The sequence below is a fragment of the Rhinoraja longicauda genome, chromosome 9 (genome assembly GCF_053455715.1).
Source record: "Rhinoraja longicauda isolate Sanriku21f chromosome 9, sRhiLon1.1, whole genome shotgun sequence".
In the NCBI taxonomy this organism is placed as follows: domain Eukaryota; kingdom Metazoa; phylum Chordata; class Chondrichthyes; order Rajiformes; family Arhynchobatidae; genus Rhinoraja; species Rhinoraja longicauda.
The window spans coordinates 28,672,478-28,695,338 of NC_135961.1; the positions used below are offsets into that span (position 1 = coordinate 28,672,478).

At 42.4% G+C, this 22,861-nt stretch overlaps 2 protein-coding genes across 5 annotated transcripts in view; one reads left to right on the forward strand and one right to left on the reverse strand.

Annotated features, from left to right (window-relative positions):
* The window catches only part of camkmt (calmodulin-lysine N-methyltransferase), a 259,217-nt gene extending 253,264 nt beyond the window's left edge, over positions 1-5,953 (reverse strand). Inside the window, exon 1 of the mRNA XM_078405833.1 lies at positions 5,558-5,953. Within this exon, the coding sequence (XP_078261959.1) occupies positions 5,558-5,698 (141 nt within the window). The 5' untranslated portion in view covers positions 5,699-5,953. The remainder of the gene's footprint in view (positions 1-5,557) is intronic.
* A 192-nt stretch (positions 5,954-6,145) lies between these two features.
* The window catches only part of prepl (prolyl endopeptidase like), a 34,917-nt gene continuing 18,201 nt past the window's right edge, over positions 6,146-22,861 (forward strand). For 2 of the 4 annotated variants that reach the window (XM_078405834.1, XM_078405837.1), the window contains exons 1-6: positions 6,146-6,493; positions 9,978-10,106; positions 12,807-12,870; positions 15,595-15,798; positions 16,898-17,024; positions 22,596-22,812. In XM_078405834.1, coding sequence (XP_078261960.1) covers positions 6,326-6,493; positions 9,978-10,106; positions 12,807-12,870; positions 15,595-15,798; positions 16,898-17,024; positions 22,596-22,812 — 909 coding nt within the window. In that variant the 5' untranslated portion in view covers positions 6,146-6,325. Of the gene's footprint in view, positions 6,494-9,277; positions 9,398-9,977; positions 10,107-12,806; positions 12,871-15,594; positions 15,799-16,897; positions 17,025-22,595; positions 22,813-22,861 lie in introns of those variants that run through there. The other 2 variants (XM_078405836.1, XM_078405838.1) reach the window with 2 other exon arrangements.

A 22,861-nucleotide genomic window follows, 5' to 3' on the forward strand; every position in this document is an offset into this window, starting at 1 on the left:
TATTAAAGTTTATTAGGTGTAATTGCTTTTAAAATGTAACAAAACTTAATTAATCGAGACTACAGGGGAATGTTGAGTAGGTGGGCATAACATTGTTGCACTATCGTGTACCATTTTGGCTGTATTTCTGGAACAAATCTATCCACAAACCCACAAATACACAAGATGAGTTTTAGTAATATGGATATTTTTTTTTTTGAGAGCATATATACTATAGAGGGATGTACTAATTTCTGAGAGCATTTTTTTCAAGTTAAAGCTGAGAAATGGAGGCCTACCATATCCATCTATATATAGATAGATATGGTAGGCCTCCATTTCTCAGCTTTAACTTGAAAAAATGCTCTCAGAAATCAGTGTTTGTTACCAACATCTCAGCCTATTACTTTCACATCTGTCACCCAGCATCAACATCTGTCATCGATATCAAATATAGTCAGTTCAGTTCTTACATCTGCCTTTTGCAGAGAATTATATCTGTTTTCAGATGTTTCCAGGCAAACACCAAAATGATCAACAACTCTTCACTGCTTTCATTAAGGGTACTCCATCTTTGTTTCCCATTAATCAGCCATTAACTGTGGTATATTTATTAACTTTCGCACTAAGGTCTCCCTTGGCAGTAGTTTCATCTCTAAAAACAGGCTACAGCACAAGACAGAATTTGTTCTTTGCTTCTTCATATTGGATACAACATCAAATACATGTTAGTTCCCATTTTCCTTTCAATCTCCCTCCTATAAGCCAACTGTTGACAGATTTCCACTCCGAATAAAATTCCTGTTTCTGTTTTCTGCTGCACAACCGGCAACAGCTGGGCTATTTCCTGCAGGTTTCGCTCGCGTGGGTACTGGTTGCAAAAAGGTTATTTAGATTTTTATGTGGGCAAGTTTGGTGAGATGATCCATGTCCAAGTTGTCGAGCTGTGACTTGAAGAGTGACAAGGTTGGTGCAACATCTGGTGGTGTCGGGAAGGATGTTCCACTCTGGGATAGTCCATAGATATAGTGACTGTAGGTAGCTATTTTTGTTTGCTCGAATTCTAGTATAAATGAAGTGACCCGAGGACTGTCTTGTAAATTTCCGGGTATTGGATTGAATAAAGTGAGATATGTTATTGGGGATGATGCCATGAATCTCTTTGTAGACAGTACATAAGTGGGCTTTGGTGCGTCTTGACTCCAGCGACTCCCAGCCAAGGCGATTTAACATATCGGAGACGCTTGTAATATAAAATTCCACTCCCTACTTCAAAAGGAGAGTAATACCTTTGTGAAGTCTTCCATAATTCTGTCCAGCAAGATTCTCTGTGTAATATTGTTAATCTTCCTGACCCTGTCTATCCGTTCTCGCTGATACCCGAGATATACAGGCCAAAGCAATTCATCTCTTCTTTCACTTGAGCAGACTTTCTTGTTTGGTTAAATAAAAGAAGCTGGAGGAACTCAGTGGGTCAGATAGCCTCTGTGGAGGGAATGAGCAGACAATGTTTCGGGTTGGGACCCTACTTCAGGCTGATCGATTGTCCATTCCCTTCATAATTGCTGCCTGACCTGCTGAGTTTCACCAGCATTTCGTGTTTTGCTCAAGATTCCAACATCTGCAGTTCCTTGTGTCTCCAAATTTAAGCAACGCATTTATTTAATGTGATCTCACAGATAAGCCCATTCGAGATGATGCTTTCCAGCCAAAATTACTAGATTTCTTGTTTCGTACATTGTATGCATTTACCAAAAATAAATTTTTATATGATATATATATAATATATATGGCTTTTCTAAAGCTGTCATTGACAATCATGAATTATTAACCTCTGCAAGGCCATCATACTAAGGCTTCACTAATGCTCTTTGAGCAATGAATTTTGCTTCCTAACAGGACAGGCTTGTTGGTTCGGAGTCCAACCCTCACCTCCAGAATCATTTTGGCATGGTTGAGCCTGGCAGAAGCAACAGTCCTCATCAGCGCAGACCCTGGAGAACATTAGGGCAACCTGAAGATAGACACAAAATGCTGGAGTAACTCAGCGGGGCGGGCAGCATCTCTGAAGAGAAATGGCTGACGTTTCGGGTCGAGAGGTTTCTTCAGACTGAGAGTCAGGGAAAGGGAAGCAAGAGATATAGACGGTGATGTGGAGAGATATAGCGCAAATGAAAGATATGCAAAAAAATTACCAATGATAAAGGAAACAGGCCATTGTTAGCTGTTTACTAGGAGAGAGCGAGAAGCTGGTGTGACTTGGGTGGGGGAGGGATGGAGAGAGAGGGAATGCAGGGGTTACTTAACGTTAGAGAAATCAATATTAATACTGGGTTGTAAGCTGTCCAAGCAAAATATGGGATTGTTCAAAGATGTTCAGCAACATGAGGTCCCTGGACAGTCCTTTCAGGTTAGGCAGAGGTTCACTTGCACATCCTCCAACCCCATCTACTGTATCTGTTGTTCAAGATGTGGACTCTTATACATCGCCGAGACCAAACATAGACCGGGTGATTGTTTCGCTGAATACCTTCACTCAGTCCGCCTGGACCTACCTGATCTCTCAGTTGCCAAATACCTTAATTCCCCTTTCCATTCCCACACTGACCTTTCTGGCCTGGGCCTCCACTGTCACAATGAGGCTAAACACAAATTGGAGGAACAGCATCTCATTGTTTGCTGCACTGAGGTAAGTTGGAAGCTCGGGACTACATCCTAGCCAATGGCAAGACCATCAGGTGATATGTGCTTCAGACTGATTGTAGGGGAGGGAACACTACCTATTTAGCTCCCATGCTTTGGCCTGCACCTCCTCTCCCTCAACCCCCCCCCCCCCCCCCCCCCCCACAATCAGTCTGAAGAAGGGCATCGACCCAAAATATAATCTATCCATGTTCTCCAGAGATGCTGTCTAACCCACTGAGTTACTCCAGTACTTCGTGTCATTTGCCAGGAATCAATTATGGTGAGATTGCAGGCTGGTTAAAATTGGGACTGAATAGATGGTAAGTGGATTAAATAGCAAGTGCATGAACAAAGACGTTTTAAGTTAATGTTTGACAAATTAAATCAGGGCATCAAGTGCAGGAGTTGGGATGTCATGCTACGAATGTACAAAATGTTGGTGAGACATTCAGATTATTGTACAAATTTCTGGTGCAATTTATACCCTTGCTATGGAAGGATGTCAATGAGCATAAAAAGATGCACAAGGATTTTACTATGATTGGAGGGCGTGAGTTACAAGGAGAAACTGAAAAGACTGGGGCATTTTTTTCCACTGGAACAGAAGAGATTGAGGTGCAACATTATGGAGATATATAAAATCATGAGGGACATAGAGAAGGCAGACAGTCATAGTATTTTTCATGGGGTAGAGACTAAAATTTGAAGGCATACATTTAAGTGGTTTATTATTCTCATGTGCACTGAATACAATGAAAATCTTTGTTTTACATACAATCCTGTTAAATTATACCATACACGAGTACATCAGATAAGGAGAGAAAATGGAGCTTAGGATAGTGTTTCAGCAAAAGAGCAAGTGCAGATGAAAAAATGCTTCTTTAGCATATGAGAGTTCCTTTCAAGAATCTGATAACAGTGAGGAAGAAGCTGTTCCTGAATGGGATGGTAAGTGCTTTCAAACTTTTGTCGTTTCTGCCCCACAAGAGAGAGAAGAAACAATGAGCAATGATGAATAGCTCATTGTCCTTGATTATGTTGGCTGCTTTCCCAAGTTAGAGTGAACTATAGATGGAGCAAGTAGTTGGGGAAGAGAGGCTGGTTTGCATGGGTTGGACTGGGCTACGTTTACAACTCTCTGCAACGTCTTGGGAAATTGGGCAGAACACTTGCCATACCAAATTGTGATGCATCCAGATTGGATGCTCTCTCTGGTGCATCTTTAGGAATTGGCAAGAGTCATTGGAGACTAGCCAAATTTTATTAGCCTTCTGCAGACAGAAGGCATTGGTGTGCTTACTTAGACCCTAGCCTTAATCTGGATGGACCAGGACAAATTGTTAGTGATATTTACACCCAAGAGCTTGAAGCTCTCAACTATCACCACTCAGCACCATTGATCCAAACTGGGGCGTGTACTCCATCCCAATTCCTGAAGTTAACGGCCAGCTCCTTTGTTTTGGAAGGATGGAGGGAGACGTTGTTATTAAAGTGAGAGGGGAAATATTTAAAGGGGACCCGAGGAGCAACTTTTTCCACACAAAGAATGGTGAGTATGCGGAATGAGCTACCAGAGAACGTGGTAGAGGTGGGTACGAAATATTTGGACAGGTATCCAGATAGAAAAGGTTTAGAGGAAAATGGGCCAAACGCAGGCAAATATAACTTGCTCAAGAATGCAACTTTGTCGGCATGGAAAAGTAGGGCCGAAAAGCCTATTTCCATGTTGTATAAATCTCTGACTTTTCCCAAAATTTAATTAGAAGAAATTGAGAATCAACATGGCAGAGTGGCACTGCAGTAGAGTTGCTGCCTTACAGCATCAGAGACCCGGGATCAATCCTGACTACAGGTGTTGTCGGTACAGAGTTTGTACATTCTCCCTGTGACTCTGAGACTTTTCTCCAGGTGCTCTGGTTTCTCCCACATTCTAAAGTCGTGCAGGTTTGCCAATTACTCAGCTTCTGTACATTGCTCCTCGTGTATAGGATAGAATAAGCGTATGGGTGATCATTGATCAGCACCGACTCAGAGGGCTGAAAGCCCTGTTTGTACATTGTATCTTTAAACTCAACTAAATGTGGGATTTGTCATCACACAAGGAGACTGAGTTAATACATCCTGAGAATGGAAAGATAATGCAGAACTAAATACCATGATTATAAATGACATCGCCTTGACACAAGACCTAGTTTACTAAGATCATTCTGAGAACGAAGAATTATAATGGGCAGGTAGGACTGAAATCAAGTGGGAACAGTCCACTGAGTTGGACAATGAGGGATTCATTGATGATTATTGATGCATCAGCTAACAGAACGGTTGGGAAAACCATCACAATCAACATTGACAGTTGTCAACTATATTGAAGTAATAAGAAACAAATGTCCTCTTACAATCTTTTGGGTTTGTAAAATGAGGACGTTCATATGGTTCAAACAAACAAACAAACGCTGGAGCAACTCGGGCAGCATCTTGTGGAAGGTCGCAAAGTGCTGGAGGGACTCAGCGGACCAGCCAGCATCTCTGGAGGACAGGGACAAGGACGGGGGATGCTTCAGGTCAGTGCCCTTCAAAGTAACAATTTGTTTTTTGCTCAAGATTCCAACATCTGCAGTGCCTCCACTTTGATATGGTTGCAAGGCATGGCTCTGCCATCCCTTGTTCTTCTGCAACGCTATTTCACCGTGTGCGCAATACCACGGGGGCGGGAATAAGCATCTTATTTATAACGTGTATATTTATAACGTGTCATATTAAACAGCATTTTTACAAATGACATGAAATACACAATATATGTTGCCTACTTTTAATGTATGCATTGCTATTTATAACATGGTGTAAACGATGAACCTCCGCCCCTGACAACACCCCGTGCTGTGTGTCTTCCTACCCGTTGCAGCAGCTTCCATCGGTCTTTGGCCAGGCCGGTGTCCGCGAGCAGCTCGCATGCCCTGCCGTTGCCATGGCAGCCCCGGGCAGCAGCGGGTTCGGTGCGGGGCGTCGCGTTCTCGTCTCCGGGCTCGCATTCCATCGGCGCGGTCGGGAGCGGCGGCCACAAGTCAACTGGTCACAAATAACCGGCAACACAAGCTTCCACAAGTGTTTCGGTGCAAACTGCGGGAATACTTTATGGTTTTTGGTTAACTAAGTAAGAAGCAGCAACATGTTTCACAGTGTGTCCGTGTCAACGATTGCTCTCCGCTCACAATGTCCCGGTCTATTCAAGGCACAGATATTTTAAAAAAGGGGCGAAGGGAAGTCGGGGCAAAAAAAAAGTAACAGTCACAGCCCGGCTCACATGCATTGCTTTCACTTCCGGTTAGAGGAAGCTGCAGACCAAAGGCATCAAGTTTGAGTTGGAATCGACGTGAGAAGCAGCAGCGATTGGATGGTGAGTGATGGGACGGTGATGGATTTATCGTGTCTCGGAGTTGCATCTATGCTGCTGCGCGCACCTTAACAATGTAGTGTGGTGTGAACTGTTCGTTATTAATTTCTTATTGTTTAAACAGTAATTGTAGGATGTATGTATGATCCTTACCTTGTTAAAAAGACAGGAACATGAAGGAAGGTTCTTAACTTGACGTTTTATAGCGTCCACTTAACACAGGGAGCTGCCTGGTTTGGTCATATTTAACTTCCAGTCACTCAGATTAAAATGCATCGCGTGGTTATTTTGTTTCAAAAGATAAAATCAGGTTTCCAACCCAGGTGTTTTTCAACAGCTGAAATTCTGTCCAACAGTTGGGCATTCCGCAGGTTTGCGAAAAGCTGTGAGCATTTAGAAAAGGGACAACGTAATTTATGTCAAACTCTCAATCATCAGGTGAGTAGCAAACCGATTACACCCAGTCGCAGGATGTTGAAATTGATTAGTAGTTAGTTATGTGGTAGTTTGACAAATTTCACGATAGGTGCATTATGTGTTATACCTATGTCGTTACAAGTTGGGCTCAGCTTTCACACCCGAGGGCTTTATGCCGCAAGTGAACTTCTGTCATGGCCATCAATTAGTTTTATAGTCTATACGTGTGTGTCTTTCCTGACAACCTTCCGGTTGTTTTGCACCATATCGACTTTTGTGATGGGCTGACGACTCACAGTGAAGTTCATGTCAGTCTTCTGCATATGTTTGGCCAAGTGGGAATGTTCAAAATGACCTGCAGTTCAGATGCCAGTCATTTGACCTCTCACTTCATTGTTGACATGGCTATCTTGATCCACAACACATGTGCCGGAGAGAAATGGACACATTTTGTAACCGGCTGCTTGCTGCTGTATCTGGCATTTAAGCTGCTGGTTCTAGGGTGCGTGGGGTCCCGACCCTATCAAGAAAGGCAATTACTTTCACCTTTTGTTTGCATGTGATGTTGTAGATTAGGCCACCATTTATTACCCATGTCTCGATGGACTTGTTACCGCCTTGAACTGCTGTAGTCCTGGTGAACATGCTCCATGGTATTGTTGGATAGGTAGCTCCATGATTTGTACCCAGAAAGAACTCGTAAAGAACTGGCAAGATACTTCCAAGCCAAGATGGTGTCTGATAGAGAGGAACTGCAGGTGGTTGTGCTTGCACTTGGGTGGCAAGGTGGCACAGCTGGTAGAACTGTCAACTCCAGGGAACTAGGTTTGATCCTGACATTGGGTGCTGCCTGTGTGGAGTCTGCACATTCCCTCTGCGACCACAGATTTTCTCTGGGTGCTCAGGTTTGCTTCCACATCCCAAAGAGTTGTGGGCTTGTAGGTTAATTGGCCTCTAAATTGCCCCTAGTGTGTGTGGAGAGTGTATGAGAAAGTGTAATAACATAGAACTTGATTATAATCATGTAAAGCCTTTTTGCTGACTAGATAGCATGCAGCAAAAAACTTTTAACTGTACCTCAGTACGTGAAAATAGTAAACTAAACTAGTGCTAATGGGTGATCGATGGGCAGCGTAGACTCAGTGGGCTGAAGGGCCTGTCCATGCTGTATCTCTAAAGTTGAAGTCATGGGTTTGAGAGACTCTTTCCGAGTTGACGGGGTGAGTAACTGGTGCATTTTGCATACACTGCATCTGTGGTCTCTCAGTATTGGAGGGAAGGAATGTTTTGGGTGTTGAATGGGTGACAGTTGGCTGAGTGTCTTTGTTTTGCATGACGTTGAACCTGTGTGCTGTCATTCATCAGGCAGGTGTTTTATCTTTCTTGCTGTGTTTTGTAGAAAGAGGAACGGTTTGGGGCTGAATGGAATTGAGTTGCCCACAGTTGAAAACCCTCCCTCTGACATTCACTGCTCTTGTTGATACAGTGCATACAGTGGCTGGTCCTCTAGCTAACAAAGGTGCAAAGTGCTGCAGTAACTCAGCGGGTCAGACAGCGTCTCTGGAGAACATGGATAGGTGACGTTTCAGATCTGGAACCTTCTTCGGACCTCTGGTCCTCACCCGAAACATCACGTATCCATGGTTTCCAGGGATGCTGCCTTATCCACTGAGTTATGCCAGCACTCTGCTTCCTTGTTAGATTAGATGTAAATCTGTTTCGCAAGAAACAGAACACGCGAACAATTTTCCACATTATCAGTTGTTACATCAGTTGTAACTGTGCTAGAATATTTTGCCTGGAAACACAGCTACCAGGTCTTCAGTATTTTCAAACAAGATGTTGGTTGGTCCTGTTAGATTTCGATGTATCTATCAGCTATTTCTTTATCAGATGGAGTGAGTTGGGTTGGGTGCTTCTAGCTTCACTAGTGCTTGCATTAATGGCTCATTCCTTTGGCTACCAGAGCTTTCCAAGGGTGGGACTGACTAGGCCTATGGCCTAGTCACCTCTTGGAGCAAGCTCTCTCTCATGGGCATCTCAGATGCAGGAGGTCGAATTTCTCAGTTCTCTGCGTCCAAAAGGAATTTGTGGCAGCAATTCCCATTAATAGACCAGACCCCTTGGTATTGGTGGAGCAGGTAGCATCTGGAGAGAGAATGGATAGGCACCGTTTCTGGTTGGGATCCTCTTTCAGACTGATCAGTCTGAAATCAGACTTGGTTTGAAGAAGGGACCTGACCCAAAGCGTCTCCTGTCCATTCCCTCCCCTGCTTGACCTGCTGAGTTCCTCCAGCATTTTGTAGTTTTGCTCAAGATTTCAGCAGTTTTGGTATTGGTTTATTGTCACGTGTACTGAGATACAGTTAAAATCTGTTTGTGTGCTATCTAGTCAAATCCTACTATATTTGAGTACAATCAAACCAAATACAAGTACAACAGGTAGTGCAAGCAGAAAAATGCCAGAGTGTGGAATAAGGTGTCATCGTATTATACCTTTACAGTTACACAATAAATGCAGATAAAAAAATATGCAAGGTCTGCAATAAGTAGGTTGGGAGCTGACAATCCAGCTGACAATGTTACTGAGGCAACTTGTCAGTCAGTAGATATTGCCCCAGCTGAGAAGTGCAATTAGCAATGGGGTTAAATGCAGAAAGACAAGTTCACATGGATATTTTTTATTAGAAATATATGATTTTTTTTTTTAATTAACTTTTTATTATGGTGAGTACTGAGTACCATATTTACATATCTCTTGTGTTGTTGCAAGTGAGAATTTCATTATTCTTTTTAGGACAGATAATAATGAAACACTCTCGAGGAACAGAATGTGGGACTTTAACATGCGAACTGAACATATGTTATTTGAATTATTTATCACCAGAACATCGATCTCTTACCCACGTGACTGTAGCCTTCAAGGTGCAATTTCCCCAGAATGCAATACAGTTTGATGCAGTTGAGATTGATCTTTGTTTTGTTTTGGACTATCTGTAATTCTCATCTCTCGTTATATCATTTTAAGACTTTAAAATCTGACATTAACATAATACTTACAATTCAAATGCAATAAGATTTTTCTACATGAAAGAAAGAATCACTGTCTTTTCAAGTAATGCATTTCACTAGGCCTAGTGTAATTTAGTGTAATTCCTGTATTGAAGAGGCCAAGATCTATTAATGACATTTATTATTAAAATAATTTTAAATCATGAAACATTTATACAGTCTACAATTTTGTGCAGATTTATTTAATGGGATAAATTATTCCACTTGTTTAATTTTTGGAAAATAGTTCTGAAATATATGCAAATTCAGGTTGTATATTCCACAGCCCACCCTAACGTTACAGACAGGCAGCTGGTCATCAAATCTAGATAATGCAGTACTTAAATCATTATGATCTGAAAAGGAGAATGACAGTAAAACATAACGTCTTTGTACATGCTAAATCATTTGTATGGACTTTTTTCAATAAAATGTACATGTGTTTTCTCTTAAGGAACATGTACAAGCAGAATTAAGATACTACAAATCAAAGTCACCCAAATATTGTAAACTGGAAGGTTGGTTTAAAAAAAGGTTGGAAACAATCTGTGATAGGTATGCTTCCAGCAATAACAGTTACGTGGTGAGTAAAAAATCTTTCTTCTGAAATCATAAATGTATTGTTTTTTAACAGCAGCTCTTTTAGAGATTTTTTTTCTGAAAGCACCATATTTTAGTGAAGCATTGCACGTTGGTCTTGTAACGCCTCTTTATTTATGAGACTTGGATTGTTATCCATGATGTATCATTAAATAGTTAAATTAAATATTACAGCATGTTCCCTGACACTCCCATTAGCCCCCAGATTATCAACCCAGCTCTCAGTTTTATGCCATTAACAGAATTCACGTAGAAAAAATTTGAAACAATAAAATCGCAGTATGCAGTCGATTCAACCAACTGTGTCCATACTAGCTTTGTGTAAGAATCCTGCTGGTCGTGCTTTCCTAAGCAAAACGCCACTGTAGGTACAGCCATGGATCCTGTCTGCACGTTTAAACACTTTCTCATCCTGCCCTGCTGCTTTCAAGAATTACGTTGTTATAAGTGAGAAATCTTGAATAAATGTATTTCCACATCAGTAAAACAAAATAAAGAACACCCTGGAACCCCTTTTACTTTTGGTAAAACACCTTTACATCTCAAGTTCACAACCAATTCTCAGTCTCCACCCTTCCAAGTAATTCCATGTCCTCTTGCAGGATCTCAACCTGAAACATCGACAATTACTTCCACAACCTGAGTTCGTCCAGCAATTTAGAGACACAAGGAACTGCATCACCCCCTTTTAATTTCCCTCTGTTCCCTGTGTCACACCTGGTGCCCACCCACTTCTCCCACTATCCTGCCCTCCCCTTCCCCCTCCAACTATATCCCTTCTCCGACTTCCCATTTCACTCCTCGTTTCTCCTTATTTTACAAACTTTGTCTCCTTTTTATCGCTAGCCTATGTGCACCCATTTGACAATCAACACCCCCTCACCTGTATCCTTTTATCACTTGCCAGGCTTTGTTCCGCCTCCACCTCTCATCCAACTTTCACCCCCCTGCAACAATGTCCGAAACATTGCCTATCCATGTCCTCCAGAGATGTTGCAAGACCTGTTGAGTTACTCAAGCAATATTTTTTTAAATTCCAATTGTCCATTGATTCAAAATTAGATGCCAGTAAGCATCCTACCTTCTTACACTGGGTTTCGCACACGCACTTGTGTATCCCCTCCCCAAACATATCTAACACTGTTTGCTTAAGAACAGGGAAAGAAGTCGCATCTTTATCTGATCCTGAAAATGGTGGAGGGCCTTTACAATTCCCAAGGACTTCTCAGTTGACTTATTAGAAGTAGCACAGATTACAAATTTGTTTACTGAAATGGTAGAATGTCTTTTTGTTTAGCTTGTTGACAGGGCTAATACAATAGTGGATAATAATAAGCGAGATCGGTATTTCGAATGAACATGCGCAGGTCATAGGTCGCAGGGGCAAAACATTTTCGCCAGCTGATCTGCTGTGTGTAAACAAACCTTCTTTTCATCCGTATTTTCCAGTTTTGCTTCGTAGAGGTAAGAAGACACTTCTGAAGTGTTAGTGGGGAGCCCCTTTGTACCAGTGACCTCAATTCTATCAGTTTTAAATAAACAAGTAAATAAATTATATTACAGACATACTGTGAGTTGTTGATACCACAACTAGAGTCTGAAGACGGGTCTCGATCCGACACGTCACCTATTCCTTTTCAGGGATGTTGTCTGACCGAACTGCTGAGTTACTTCAGCATGTTGTGTCTTTCTTCGGTTTAAACCAACATCTGCAGTTCCTTCCTACACAACTAGCGTCTGCGTCAGGTGTTGGACTGTTTAAAATGACAGGGTCATGTAAGAACAAAGATGAGATGAATCCGAATCCAGGGATCAGAGACTGAGGAGCAGCGGCCTCGGAGAGCTTAACAGTTACTGAGCTAGGAAACTACACGTCAACCCTGAGAAACCGCAGCAAAGATCGAGTGAAGACGAAAACCTACCCTGGGAACTGTGCAACAGTTTGAGTTGTGAATGTGCAGATGTGAACATTGTGTCAGAGAGTGTGTTAAAGGGGCAGGCAGCTCAGACTGGTGTCACTGAGTTTGTGGGTCCGAACACTTTGCCGGATTTCCTTGCCCCTCCGGCAAAAAATGAAAACATATCTGCGTCATGGGATCGCCCTGTTCCCCAACTTAATTCTGAAGTGCGAATTAACGGCAACATTTTCGTTAATTTCAATATTTCAGACAAAAAGCCGCGAGCATGTCTAAGAGAACACATTCGGTGCAGTACTGAAACAGATTGAAAATGGAAAACGCTGTCCTTAACTTGCTTCAAACTTTAACCACGACAAATATTCTAGCCTCAGAGATGAACCGTGATTCATTCAGAAGTCTCTTGATAGTTATAGAAATCATACATTTCATTTCATTCTCCATCCCCCCCTTCCAAAACAAAGAACAATAAAAAATGCTTGTTATTCTGTCACTATCTTGCTCACTCACTGAAGCATAAAGCAATAAAACCTACAAAATCATCGGTTTTGTACAAATTAACCATAACCTAATTAAGCTTTGAAAGCAGTATTTTCTTACCTCTACGAAGCAAAACTGGAAAATACGGATGAAACGGTTTGTTTACACGTAGCAGATCAGCCGGTGAGAATGTTTTGCCCCTGCGACCTATGACCTGCACATGCTCAGTCGAAATACCGAACTCGCTCATTAAAATTTGTGTGAACATTACTATATTGTTTCCATAGATGGTCGTGAATGGGATTGAATACTTTGAAGATGATGGCTGTATTTATAGAAAACCACAGAAAGGTACCATTTTTCATTCTGACAAATCAACCCGTAGATCACATAACATTTTAACCCAATTTAAACCATAAAAGCAATGTACAGGCTGACCCTGGGGAATGAGCGGGTCCCATTTTTACAGATGTGTTCACGTTGATTTTTGCCCACAAGTCAGAAAAAAACAAAAATCACTTTATATAGTAATCTACCCTCCACAGCGCAGGTAGTTCTGAAATAACATGATAATTAGTGCCCAAAAATACCTCGATTATAGAAAGTCACATAATAACAGAACAGGCCTGGAGTAGTTATCAAAGCACAGATTTAAACAGTTGGTGACACAAGGAACTACAAATGCTGACCTACAAAATAAGACACAAAGTGCTGGAGTAACTCGGCAGGTCAGACAGCATCTCTGGAGAACATGGATAAGTGATGGTTATAGGTTGGGACCCTTCTTCTGTTGGTAGCTGCCCACCAGCCAATCGGCCAGTTGGATGCTGTGAACAATTTTCTGGTGTCAGTGGGTGGTGGAGTTGTTGATCATCTGAGAGAATAGTGTAAAGGGAAATAAGTGTTGGAATGGGATTGAAAGGTTGTTTTCTGAGCCATACTGGATTCGATGGGCTGAATGGCCTCTGTCAGGAGGAAGTGTGTGAAAGATGCAGATTTCCTGCTGGAACATGATTGCATTGATTTCTGGTCAAATCAGCTCTGCAGAAATTCGATCAGACACTTTCAGCTGGGAATCTCACTTGCACCATTGCTGCTATTTTCATTACAGAAGTTCATTTGTTACCTGCCTTGATTGATCCTGATCTTTTCTCGCCTCCGGCTCTTCACCCCCACCCCCTTTCAGTCTGAAGAAGGATCGCAACCCGAAACATCGCCTATCCTTTTCTCCAGATATGCTGCCTGACCTGCTGAGTTATTGCAGCACTTTGTGTGTCTCTCTAATGTATAGTCATTTCAGCCTGAGGTAAATCTGCTGTTGACCACAAGCATGTTTTATTCTGCTGCTCCATTGACAGGAGCTAGGAACCATGTTTGAGTAAACTGCCTCCCTCACCTACTCCTCCTCTTCTTGGAGGCCAACCCTGCATTATGAACCTTCCGTCTCTTCCCCACCAGGGCGACACAGTGGTGCAGCTGGGAAAGCTGCTGCATCACAGCGCCAGAGTCCTGACCTCGAGTGCTGTCGGTGTGGAGCTTTCATGTTCTCCCTGTCACCGCATCAGTTCCTTCTCGGTCCTCTGGTTTCCTCCCACATCCCAAAGATGTGCAGGTTTGCAGGTTAGTTGGTGTCAGTAAAATCACCCCTTGTGTGTAGGGAGTGGCTGGGAAAGTGGGATAACGTAGAACTGGTGTGAACGGGTGGTCAGAATGGATTCAATGGATTCTATTTCCATGCTCTATCTCTAAAACTAAACATTGACTGGTCTTCTTTCCATTCTCCCCACGACAGTCTGGGCTCAATCCCAGACCTGCCTTGAGGCACAGTGCCAACGATTAGTGTAGCGGTAGCATAAATGGGGACTGTTGGTCGACACCAACATGCAGTTTAACTTTGACCAAAATGTTTCTTTCCCAATTGCTTTGGGAATCAGACAGCCAACCAAGGAATACATATGGGCCAAGGAAAACACTAGTGACGGGGAAGGCACGTGCTTGTAAAGGAAGCAATGACTCTACTGGTCCTGGATGTGGTTGGAATATCATCAACAATTACTTTGGTCTATAGTCTTCAGTAGTGAAGATCTGACCAAGGGCGGCAGGCCTTTGTATTGGTTCTTGTATTGGTTTATAATGGCAGGAAAGAAGCTGAGCTTGAGCACAAACCACCATTTTCAAGAACAGCTTCCTCCTTGCTGTTATCAGATGGACATCTCATAAGCTAATGATATGTTCCTGACCTTTTTTTTCCGGCTACTTACTTTGTAGTGGCCCTTGCACTTTGCTTTCAACTGCACTTTCTCTGCAGCTGAGACACTATATTCTGCACTGTCTCTCTTTCTTCACTATTTGATTGGATGATTGTACTCGTGTGTGACATATGAATTGCTTGAAGAGCACGCAAAAAACAGATTTTTCTCCAACTGACAACCATATGGTGGCGCAGCGGTAGAGTTGCTGCTTTACAGCGAATGCAGCGCCGGAGACTCGGGTTCGATCCTGACTACGGGTGCTGCACTGTAAGGAGTTTGTACGTTCTCCCCGTGACCTGCGTGGGTTTTCTCCGAGATCTTCGGTTTCCTCCCACACTCCAAAGACGTACAGGTATGTAGGTTAATTGGCTGGGTAAATGTAAAAATTGTCCCTAGTGGGTGTAGGATAGTGTTAATGTACGGGGATCGCTGGGCGGCACGGACTTGGGGGGCCGAAAAGGCCTGTTTCCGGCTGTATATATATATGATATATGATATGATATGTGACAATAAACCAATACAGTATGTGTAAAGTATCTTTCAGAAATGCCTCTTGCCCAGGGCCAGTAGACCGTTGACCAAAATAATTGTTGATGTGATTCCATCCTCATCTAGACCCAGTGGAGTCATTGCTTCCTATATTTGTCTGGTGTGATGCATTTTAACATTCTTCCCCTATCACTAAAATTCCTAGGCCATGTATGTCCTTTGGCAGGCTGTAAGATTCCGAGAGCTAAAAACTGTACAATGTTTCATAGCTGAACATTTGAATTCTCTGTCGTAATGTGTACCCTGCACTGTGAAACATTATTTATTTCTACAGGTTCTCCTGAACTTGTGCTGTGCCTGGATCAGCTGCAGTTTCTTCAATCAAACGATGCTCAATTTCAGCGTATCAGAGTTTCACCAGATCAGAAATATTTGGCTTCGAGTGTACGTACGCCATCAGATGAATCCACTTGTGTTGTGGTAAAGCTTGATCCAAAACCGTTGGTGGTACATGTTTTGCCGCGTGCATTTAGTTTTGGTGAGTCTGAGGCAGTGTTTATGAGTGGTTTATTTTGTCTGGGACAATACATGAAACTGAATCATATGGACTGTTTGCAGCAAGGCAGATGAACAACGAATTAATATTCCACAGAGTTCTCCTGGTGCTATTGTGATATTCCAATCCCATCCATTCCCAGTAGAGACATTCCTTCCTTCCTTGGTGCCGAATGCTGACACTTTTGAAGAAGGGTCTCGACCCGAAACGTCATCCATTCCTTCTCTCCAGAGGTGTTGCCTGTCCCACTGAGTTACTCCAGCTTTTTATGTCTATCTTCAGTTTAAACCAGCATCTGCAGTTCCTACACATTTTGCCTGTAGTGTTCGCTTTCGTGCTCACCTTGCTGCCAATGTGTTTTAGCTCCCAAATGAGACATGACCCAATGACACCTACAAATTCTTTACCTCCCCAGCTCACTTCAACTACATTCAGTAGACTGTCTGACTTCTCAATCTGATGCCACAATGCATAGAATTTTGCTGAGGGGATACCTTGTGCAAATTGCTGTGGGATTCCCTGCATGCCTCAACTTTCCAGGTGCAGGAGTATTTTCTCTGTTACTTCTCGGGATAGGGTCAAAGAGACCTGAGGCAGCACACAGCTGGATGAGTGGATATTCGAATGAGGGAGGTGGCTGCAGGCTGTGTAACATAATGATAACCTTGGAGGAGAGGTGGAATTGTGTGAGAGAGCCAAGACAGGGATAACGAGAGAGAGAGCCCCAGAAAGGCTCGATTACAAAACCAAATCTTGGCGATTTGGCTCTGGTTGCGACGGAATGAGCAGCTGGAGCTTTCTGTCTTCAAGAAGGAGAGAGTTTGGAGCAAACAGTCCGATCCAACTTGTCAATGTGCTTGTTTAGAACAGGAACGGAGCAGATATTTTACTGCAGCAAACTGCAAAGACAGCAATTGTTGCTCATTTTATTTGTTGAACTTTCTCATTTTCTGCTAACATCAGAATTCCAGCCTTGATATAACTGTGTACATCGTACAGCTTTATATGAGGTACTGAATTTTGTAAAAGTACTTTGCAAGTCTTTGTTTTAGAAGCAGCAAACATTTTTGCTTTATTACAGAATGGGCCACAGATAATAGCCTGTTCTACACCATTTTGGAGAAGCTTCGATCCCATGAAGTTTACAGGCTTCTGCTCGGAGACCCAAGAACGGCATCTGAAATGGTTTACAAAGAAAATGACACCAGGTATTACAAGGCTGGGACAGCCCAAGCAGAGTAGTATTTTGAATGCTTGTGTTCACTAGAAATTGCTCAGTCTATTGTGTTTTGCTTATTCCAGTATATCTAAATTTCTTTCAATGCAATCTTAATGCTAGACTTTGGTTAGGCTACATTTGGAGTTTTGTGTGCAGTTCTGCTGGCCTCCATTACAGGAAGAATGTGGAGGCTTTGGAAAGGGTACAGAGATTGGATAGACAATAGGTGCAGGAGTAGGCCATTCGGCCCTTTGAGCCAGCACCGCCATTCAATGTGATCATGGCTGATCATTCTCAATCAGTACCCCGTTCCTGCCTTCTCCCCATACCCCCTGACTCCGCTATCCTTAAGAGCTCTATCTAGTTTACTGGCATAATATCTGGATTAGTGGGTATTTACTGCAGGGAGAGATTGGTCAGAGTTGCATTGTTTTCACTGGAACGCTGGAGGGAGCAGGGAGACTTGATCGAAGCATATAAAATTACGGGAGGCATAGATACGGTGGACAGTCAGAATCTAGGTTGGAATGGAAAATCAAATACTAGAGGGCATAACTCTAAGGTGAGAGGAACAAAGTTTAATGGAGATGTGTGAGACAGGTTATTCACACAGGGTGGTAAGTACCTGGAACGCCTTGACAGGGTGGTGGTTGAAGCAAATATATTAGTGGCATTTAAATAACTTTTGGATAGGCAGGGTACGGAGGGAAATGCATTATGCGCAGGTCAATAAGTGATGGCATTGTGTGCCAAAGGACCTGTTCTTGTGCTGTAATCTTCTCTGTTCATAGATTTCATAGTCTGGTGACTGTTTATAGCCAAAGTTTTTTCCTTTGTTCTTTCTCTTCCCTCTTAAATTAACTTTTATGCCAATTCAAAATGGAATTTGACAAGTACTTGAAGATGAAAAATAATCACAGGGATATTTGTTTGTTTATATTTTATTTTGAACATGTAAAACAAAAAAAAACAAAATAACAAAATGAAATGATAAACCTATACACAACTCAATGAATACATTATCATAAACAACACAAATTAAATCTTATGTTTGAAAAGGAGTAGAAGTAGACACTTATTTATTCCTACCCCTTCTCTGCTGCTCATCCATTAATTCACAAACTTTATCTCATCTACATATATAAACACACACAAACATATACATTCATGTGCTACATACATACATATATACACATATATGCACACGCGCAAACATACATATATGCAGTTTATAAACAATTATCCAAATTCTATGTACATCGCGAATATCACACTGTGTCAATAAACTAAAACAACTGTCATCACAGCCCTTCCTCATTCTTATACCTCTGGAACATAAATTTTTTGTACATCTTCTTGAACTGAGTAGTGTTTGTGCTTTGCTTGAGTTCCACATCCAAATCATTCCACAATTCACCCCACAGATTGAAATACACATACTCTTCATAGTTGTACGAACACAACGTTTCTTTAACTTAAACATTCCTCTCAAATTATAACCACCTTACCTGTCAAAGAACATTTTTTGTATATTAGCTGGTAGTAAATTATTTCTTGCTTTATACATTATTTGTGCTGTGTTAAATTCTACTAGATCCATAAACTTCAAGACATTTGACTTTAAAAACAGAGAATTGGCGTGTTCGCGAAATCTTACATTATTAACTATCCTTATGGCCCTTTTTTGCAGTATGCATAGTGGATGTAGGGTGCTTTTGTACGTGTTGCCCCATACCTCCACATAGTAATTTAGATATGGCAATACGTGAACAATAAACAATGTACAGCACTTTGTGATTTAGAATGTGCCTTGTTCTTCTCAGGACTGCAATACTCCTTGCCAGCTTTGCTTGCATATGTTTTATACGAGGTTTTCAGCAGATTTAGTGGTTTAATATCACACCAAATGTATTTTCATATACTCTTTCTATACCAATACCATCTATCCTCACTTGTACCCGAGTGTTTATACAATACAATACAATACAATATATCTTTATTGTCATTGTACAGGGGTCCAACGAGATTGGGAATGCGCCTCCCATATGATGCAATAAATTAATTAGCTAGTCAGTATTAATTTAAACAACGCAATGAAACAAATTAGAACAGTTTTAAAACAGAATAAAGTGCAAGTAGATCTGTGCCGGTTCACTGTGCGATGTGACCATCCGGCTCAGCAGGACCAGTTCATAGGAGCTATGGCCCTGGGGATGAAGCTGTTCCTGAGTCTGGAGGTGCGGGCGTAGAAGGCCTTGTATCGTCTGCCCGATGGTAGAAGTTTGAATAGACTGCTGCAGGGGTGTGAAGAATCTTTGTGGATGCTGGTGGCTTTTCTGAGGCATCGTGAGTTGTAGATGCCCTCCACGGCTGGTAGCTGTGTTCCGATGGCCCTCTGAGCTCTATGGACTACCCGCTGAAGAGCTTTCCTCTCTGCCACCGTTCAGCTGAGATACCACACAGGGATGCCATGCGTTAGGATGCTCTATATGGTGCAGCGGTAGAAGGTCGTCAGCAGCTGTTGGGGTAGACCAGACTTTTTCAGTGTTCTTAGGTAGAACAGTCGTTGCTGTGCCTTCTTGACCAGCGCAGCAATGTTATTGGACCATGTTAGGTCCTCCGAAATGTGAGTGCCCAGAAACTTGAAGCTGGACACTCTCTCCACACTGTCCCCGTTGATAAAGATCGGGGCGTATTCCCCGTTGTGTGACCTACGGAAGTTGATGATCAGCTCCCTGTTCTTGTATTTTATTCACAAAATGCTGGAGTAACTCAGCAGGTCAGGCAGCATCTCAAGAGAGAAGGAATGGGCGACGTTTCGGGTCGAGACCCTTCTTCAGACTGATGTCAGGGGTGCGGGACAAAGGAAGGATATAGGTGGAGACAGAAGATAGAGGGAGATCTGGGACGGGGGAGGGGAAGAGAGGGACAGAGGAACTATCTAAAGCTGGAGAAGTCAATGTTCATACCACTGCAAGCTGCCCAGGCGAAATATGAGGTGCTGTTCCTCCAATTTCCGGTGGGCCTCACTATGGCACTGGAGGAGGCCCATGACAGAAAGGTCAGACTGGGAATGGGAGGGGGAGTTGAAGTGCTTAGCCACCGGGAGATCAGATTGGTTAAAGTGGACCGAGCGCAGGTGTTGAGCGAAGCGATTTGTACCAGCATCTGCAGTTATTTTCTTATACTCCTTGGTCTTGGTAGTATTTAGGGACAGGTTGTTATCAGAGCACCAGTCCGCCAGGTTCTGCACCTCCGCTCTGTAGTTTGTTTCATCACCGTTGTGTCGTCTGCAAACTTGACAATGGTGTTGGTGTCGAATGCAGGAACACAGTCGTGTGTGAATAGGGAGTAGAGCATGGGGCTCAGAACACAGCCCTGTGGTGTGCCGGTACTCGGGGTGATAGTGGAAGACAGGTGCGGGCCCATTCTCACTGCCTGCGGTCGCTCCAGCAGGAAGTCCAGGATCCAGTCGCATAACGACGAGCTGAGGCCTAGCTGGTGGAGTTTGGTGATGAGCTTGGTGGGGATGACCGTGTTGATGGCAGAGCTATAGTCAATGAATAACATCCTCACGTACGTGCCCTGTCTCTCCAGGTGAGTAAGGACAGTGTGAAGAGCCATTTCCAAACAACATAATCTTTGTTTTGTTCAAATTTAATGATAATTTGGTTATGTCAAACCACCTTTTTAATTTTCTCATTTCTGATGTGATCTCCTCCAAAAGCTGCTGTAAATTTTCCCCAGAACAAAAGATATTAGTATCGTCTGCAAATAAAACAAATTTCAATAGTTTTGATACTCTGCATATATCATTTATATACAGAATGCACAATTTCGGTCCTACTACTGACGCCTGAGGTACTCCACAAGTAATATCCAAGAATGTTGATTTGTGCTCGCCTATCTTCACAAACTGTTGCCTGTTTCTTATATAGCTTCTCAACCAATTCAACACCACCCTCCTGATACCACACCTTTCCAATTATCAAGTAATATATTGTGATCAATGGTATCAAAAGCTTTTTTTAGATCTATAAATACCCCCACTGCATACTTTCTTTTGTCTACACAATTAGTAATTTCTTTTAATTGAATTAGCACCATGCATGTTGATCTGTTTGATCTGAATCCATACTGACTGTCAGTCAGCAATTTGTGCTTCTCAATGAATTTGTCTAGTCTTTCAGTAAAGGCCCTGTCCCAGTTCGGCGATTTTTTTTTAGGTGACTACAGGCGACTAGGCTGTCGCTGCACGGTTGCCGGGGTGTCGCGGGCATGGTTGTGAGTAGTCTCCAAAGAATCGTAGCCTTTTTCTGGTCGTCGCTGGATTTTGTGAAGGCATGAAATTTTTCGGCGACTGTTGGTTTGACGCCAATGAGCGTAGCTTGACGTCGCCTGACGTGGGCGCTATTGTAGGTTGTCGCCAGGTTGGCGCCTGGTGAAGTAGGTTGTCGCCAGGTGATTAAGGTTGTCGCCGGTGCTGACTTCGGCGAATTCCAAGTGTGGACTTGATCTGATTATCCATTAGTGTAATGTGTTCATAAATGATGTTAGGTTTTGAATGTTTTTGCACTTGTATTCTGTTTAAAGTTTGAAGTTTATTGAAATTTATCGGTTTATTACAATATTTTTGTATGCACTGTTGTATATTATCAACCTTTTAAAAAAAATTGTTTGTATATCAATAAAGGAAATTCTTGACATTTTGATGGAAAATTGATGGATGAAGTTATTGAATTTCACAGTAGTTTCTCATGGCATCAATTTCAAATAGTCATGATGCAGAATGATTGAAAACCCTACCGTACACCCCCTTTTATAGGGAAAGTGGGTGAAACGTGAATTGTCTTCAGTTGTCCTCAGTCTTCAGGGTCATAGCATGTCATAGCTTGTCACGGGTGGGTTTTCTTGATTTGTTGCCTCTGGTGGTAGGTTGTCGTAGGTGCGGTCGTAAGTGGACATTCTACTTGCGATGATTGGGTCGCCGGTTTTCGGTAGCTTGCCGTAGCTTGACGTCAACTAGGTGGTAGGTTGTTGTAGCTTGCCGTAGACATTGTCGTAGGGGGGCTCCAGTCGCCGGTTTTTCGGCGACCTGCTATGACTATGACAGTCGCCGGCAGTCTCCTTAAAAAACGCCTAGCTGGGACAGGGCCTTTAAGAGCTTTTCCAGTATCTTGAAGAATTGGGAAAGTAAGGAAAGTAATTTGTGAAGTGGTGTCTATCCCCAGTTTTATATAAAAGTATAACTTTTGCAATTTTCATTTTGCTTGGGAATTTAGCAGTTAGAAATGATAAGTTACAGATGTGGTTTTGTGGTTTTGCAATACCATCAGTGACTTTCTTGACTATTGTCATGTCAATTTCATTCCAGTCAGTAGAAGGGGGAGGGAGCAATGGTACTAACTGCAGAATGCCAGCATGAACTTCAAAGACCAGATTCCCCTCCACTGTTCCCAACCTATGATCCACTCTGTTTCCAACTTGATTTCAGACGAATCACCAGCAAATTAATTTCTAAAGAGTCCTTTAAAATCCTCCTCCTACCAATTCTTTTCAGGTTTTTTGTGGAGCTAACCTGTACCAAGGATGGAAAATTCATCACCATCAACAGTAACAGCAAGAATAGTTCAGAGGTCTGGTTAATTGATCGAATGCATCCACTGGAGGCGCCTATGGTTGTGCAAGAACGACTTCCTGAACTAATTTATCATGTGGAACACTGGAAAAAACAGTTATACATCCTGACTAATTTTGCTGCCACAAAAGATTATGAAGTAAGTTTTAATTAAAGAAATGTCTTGCAAGTTAATATGTTACACAATT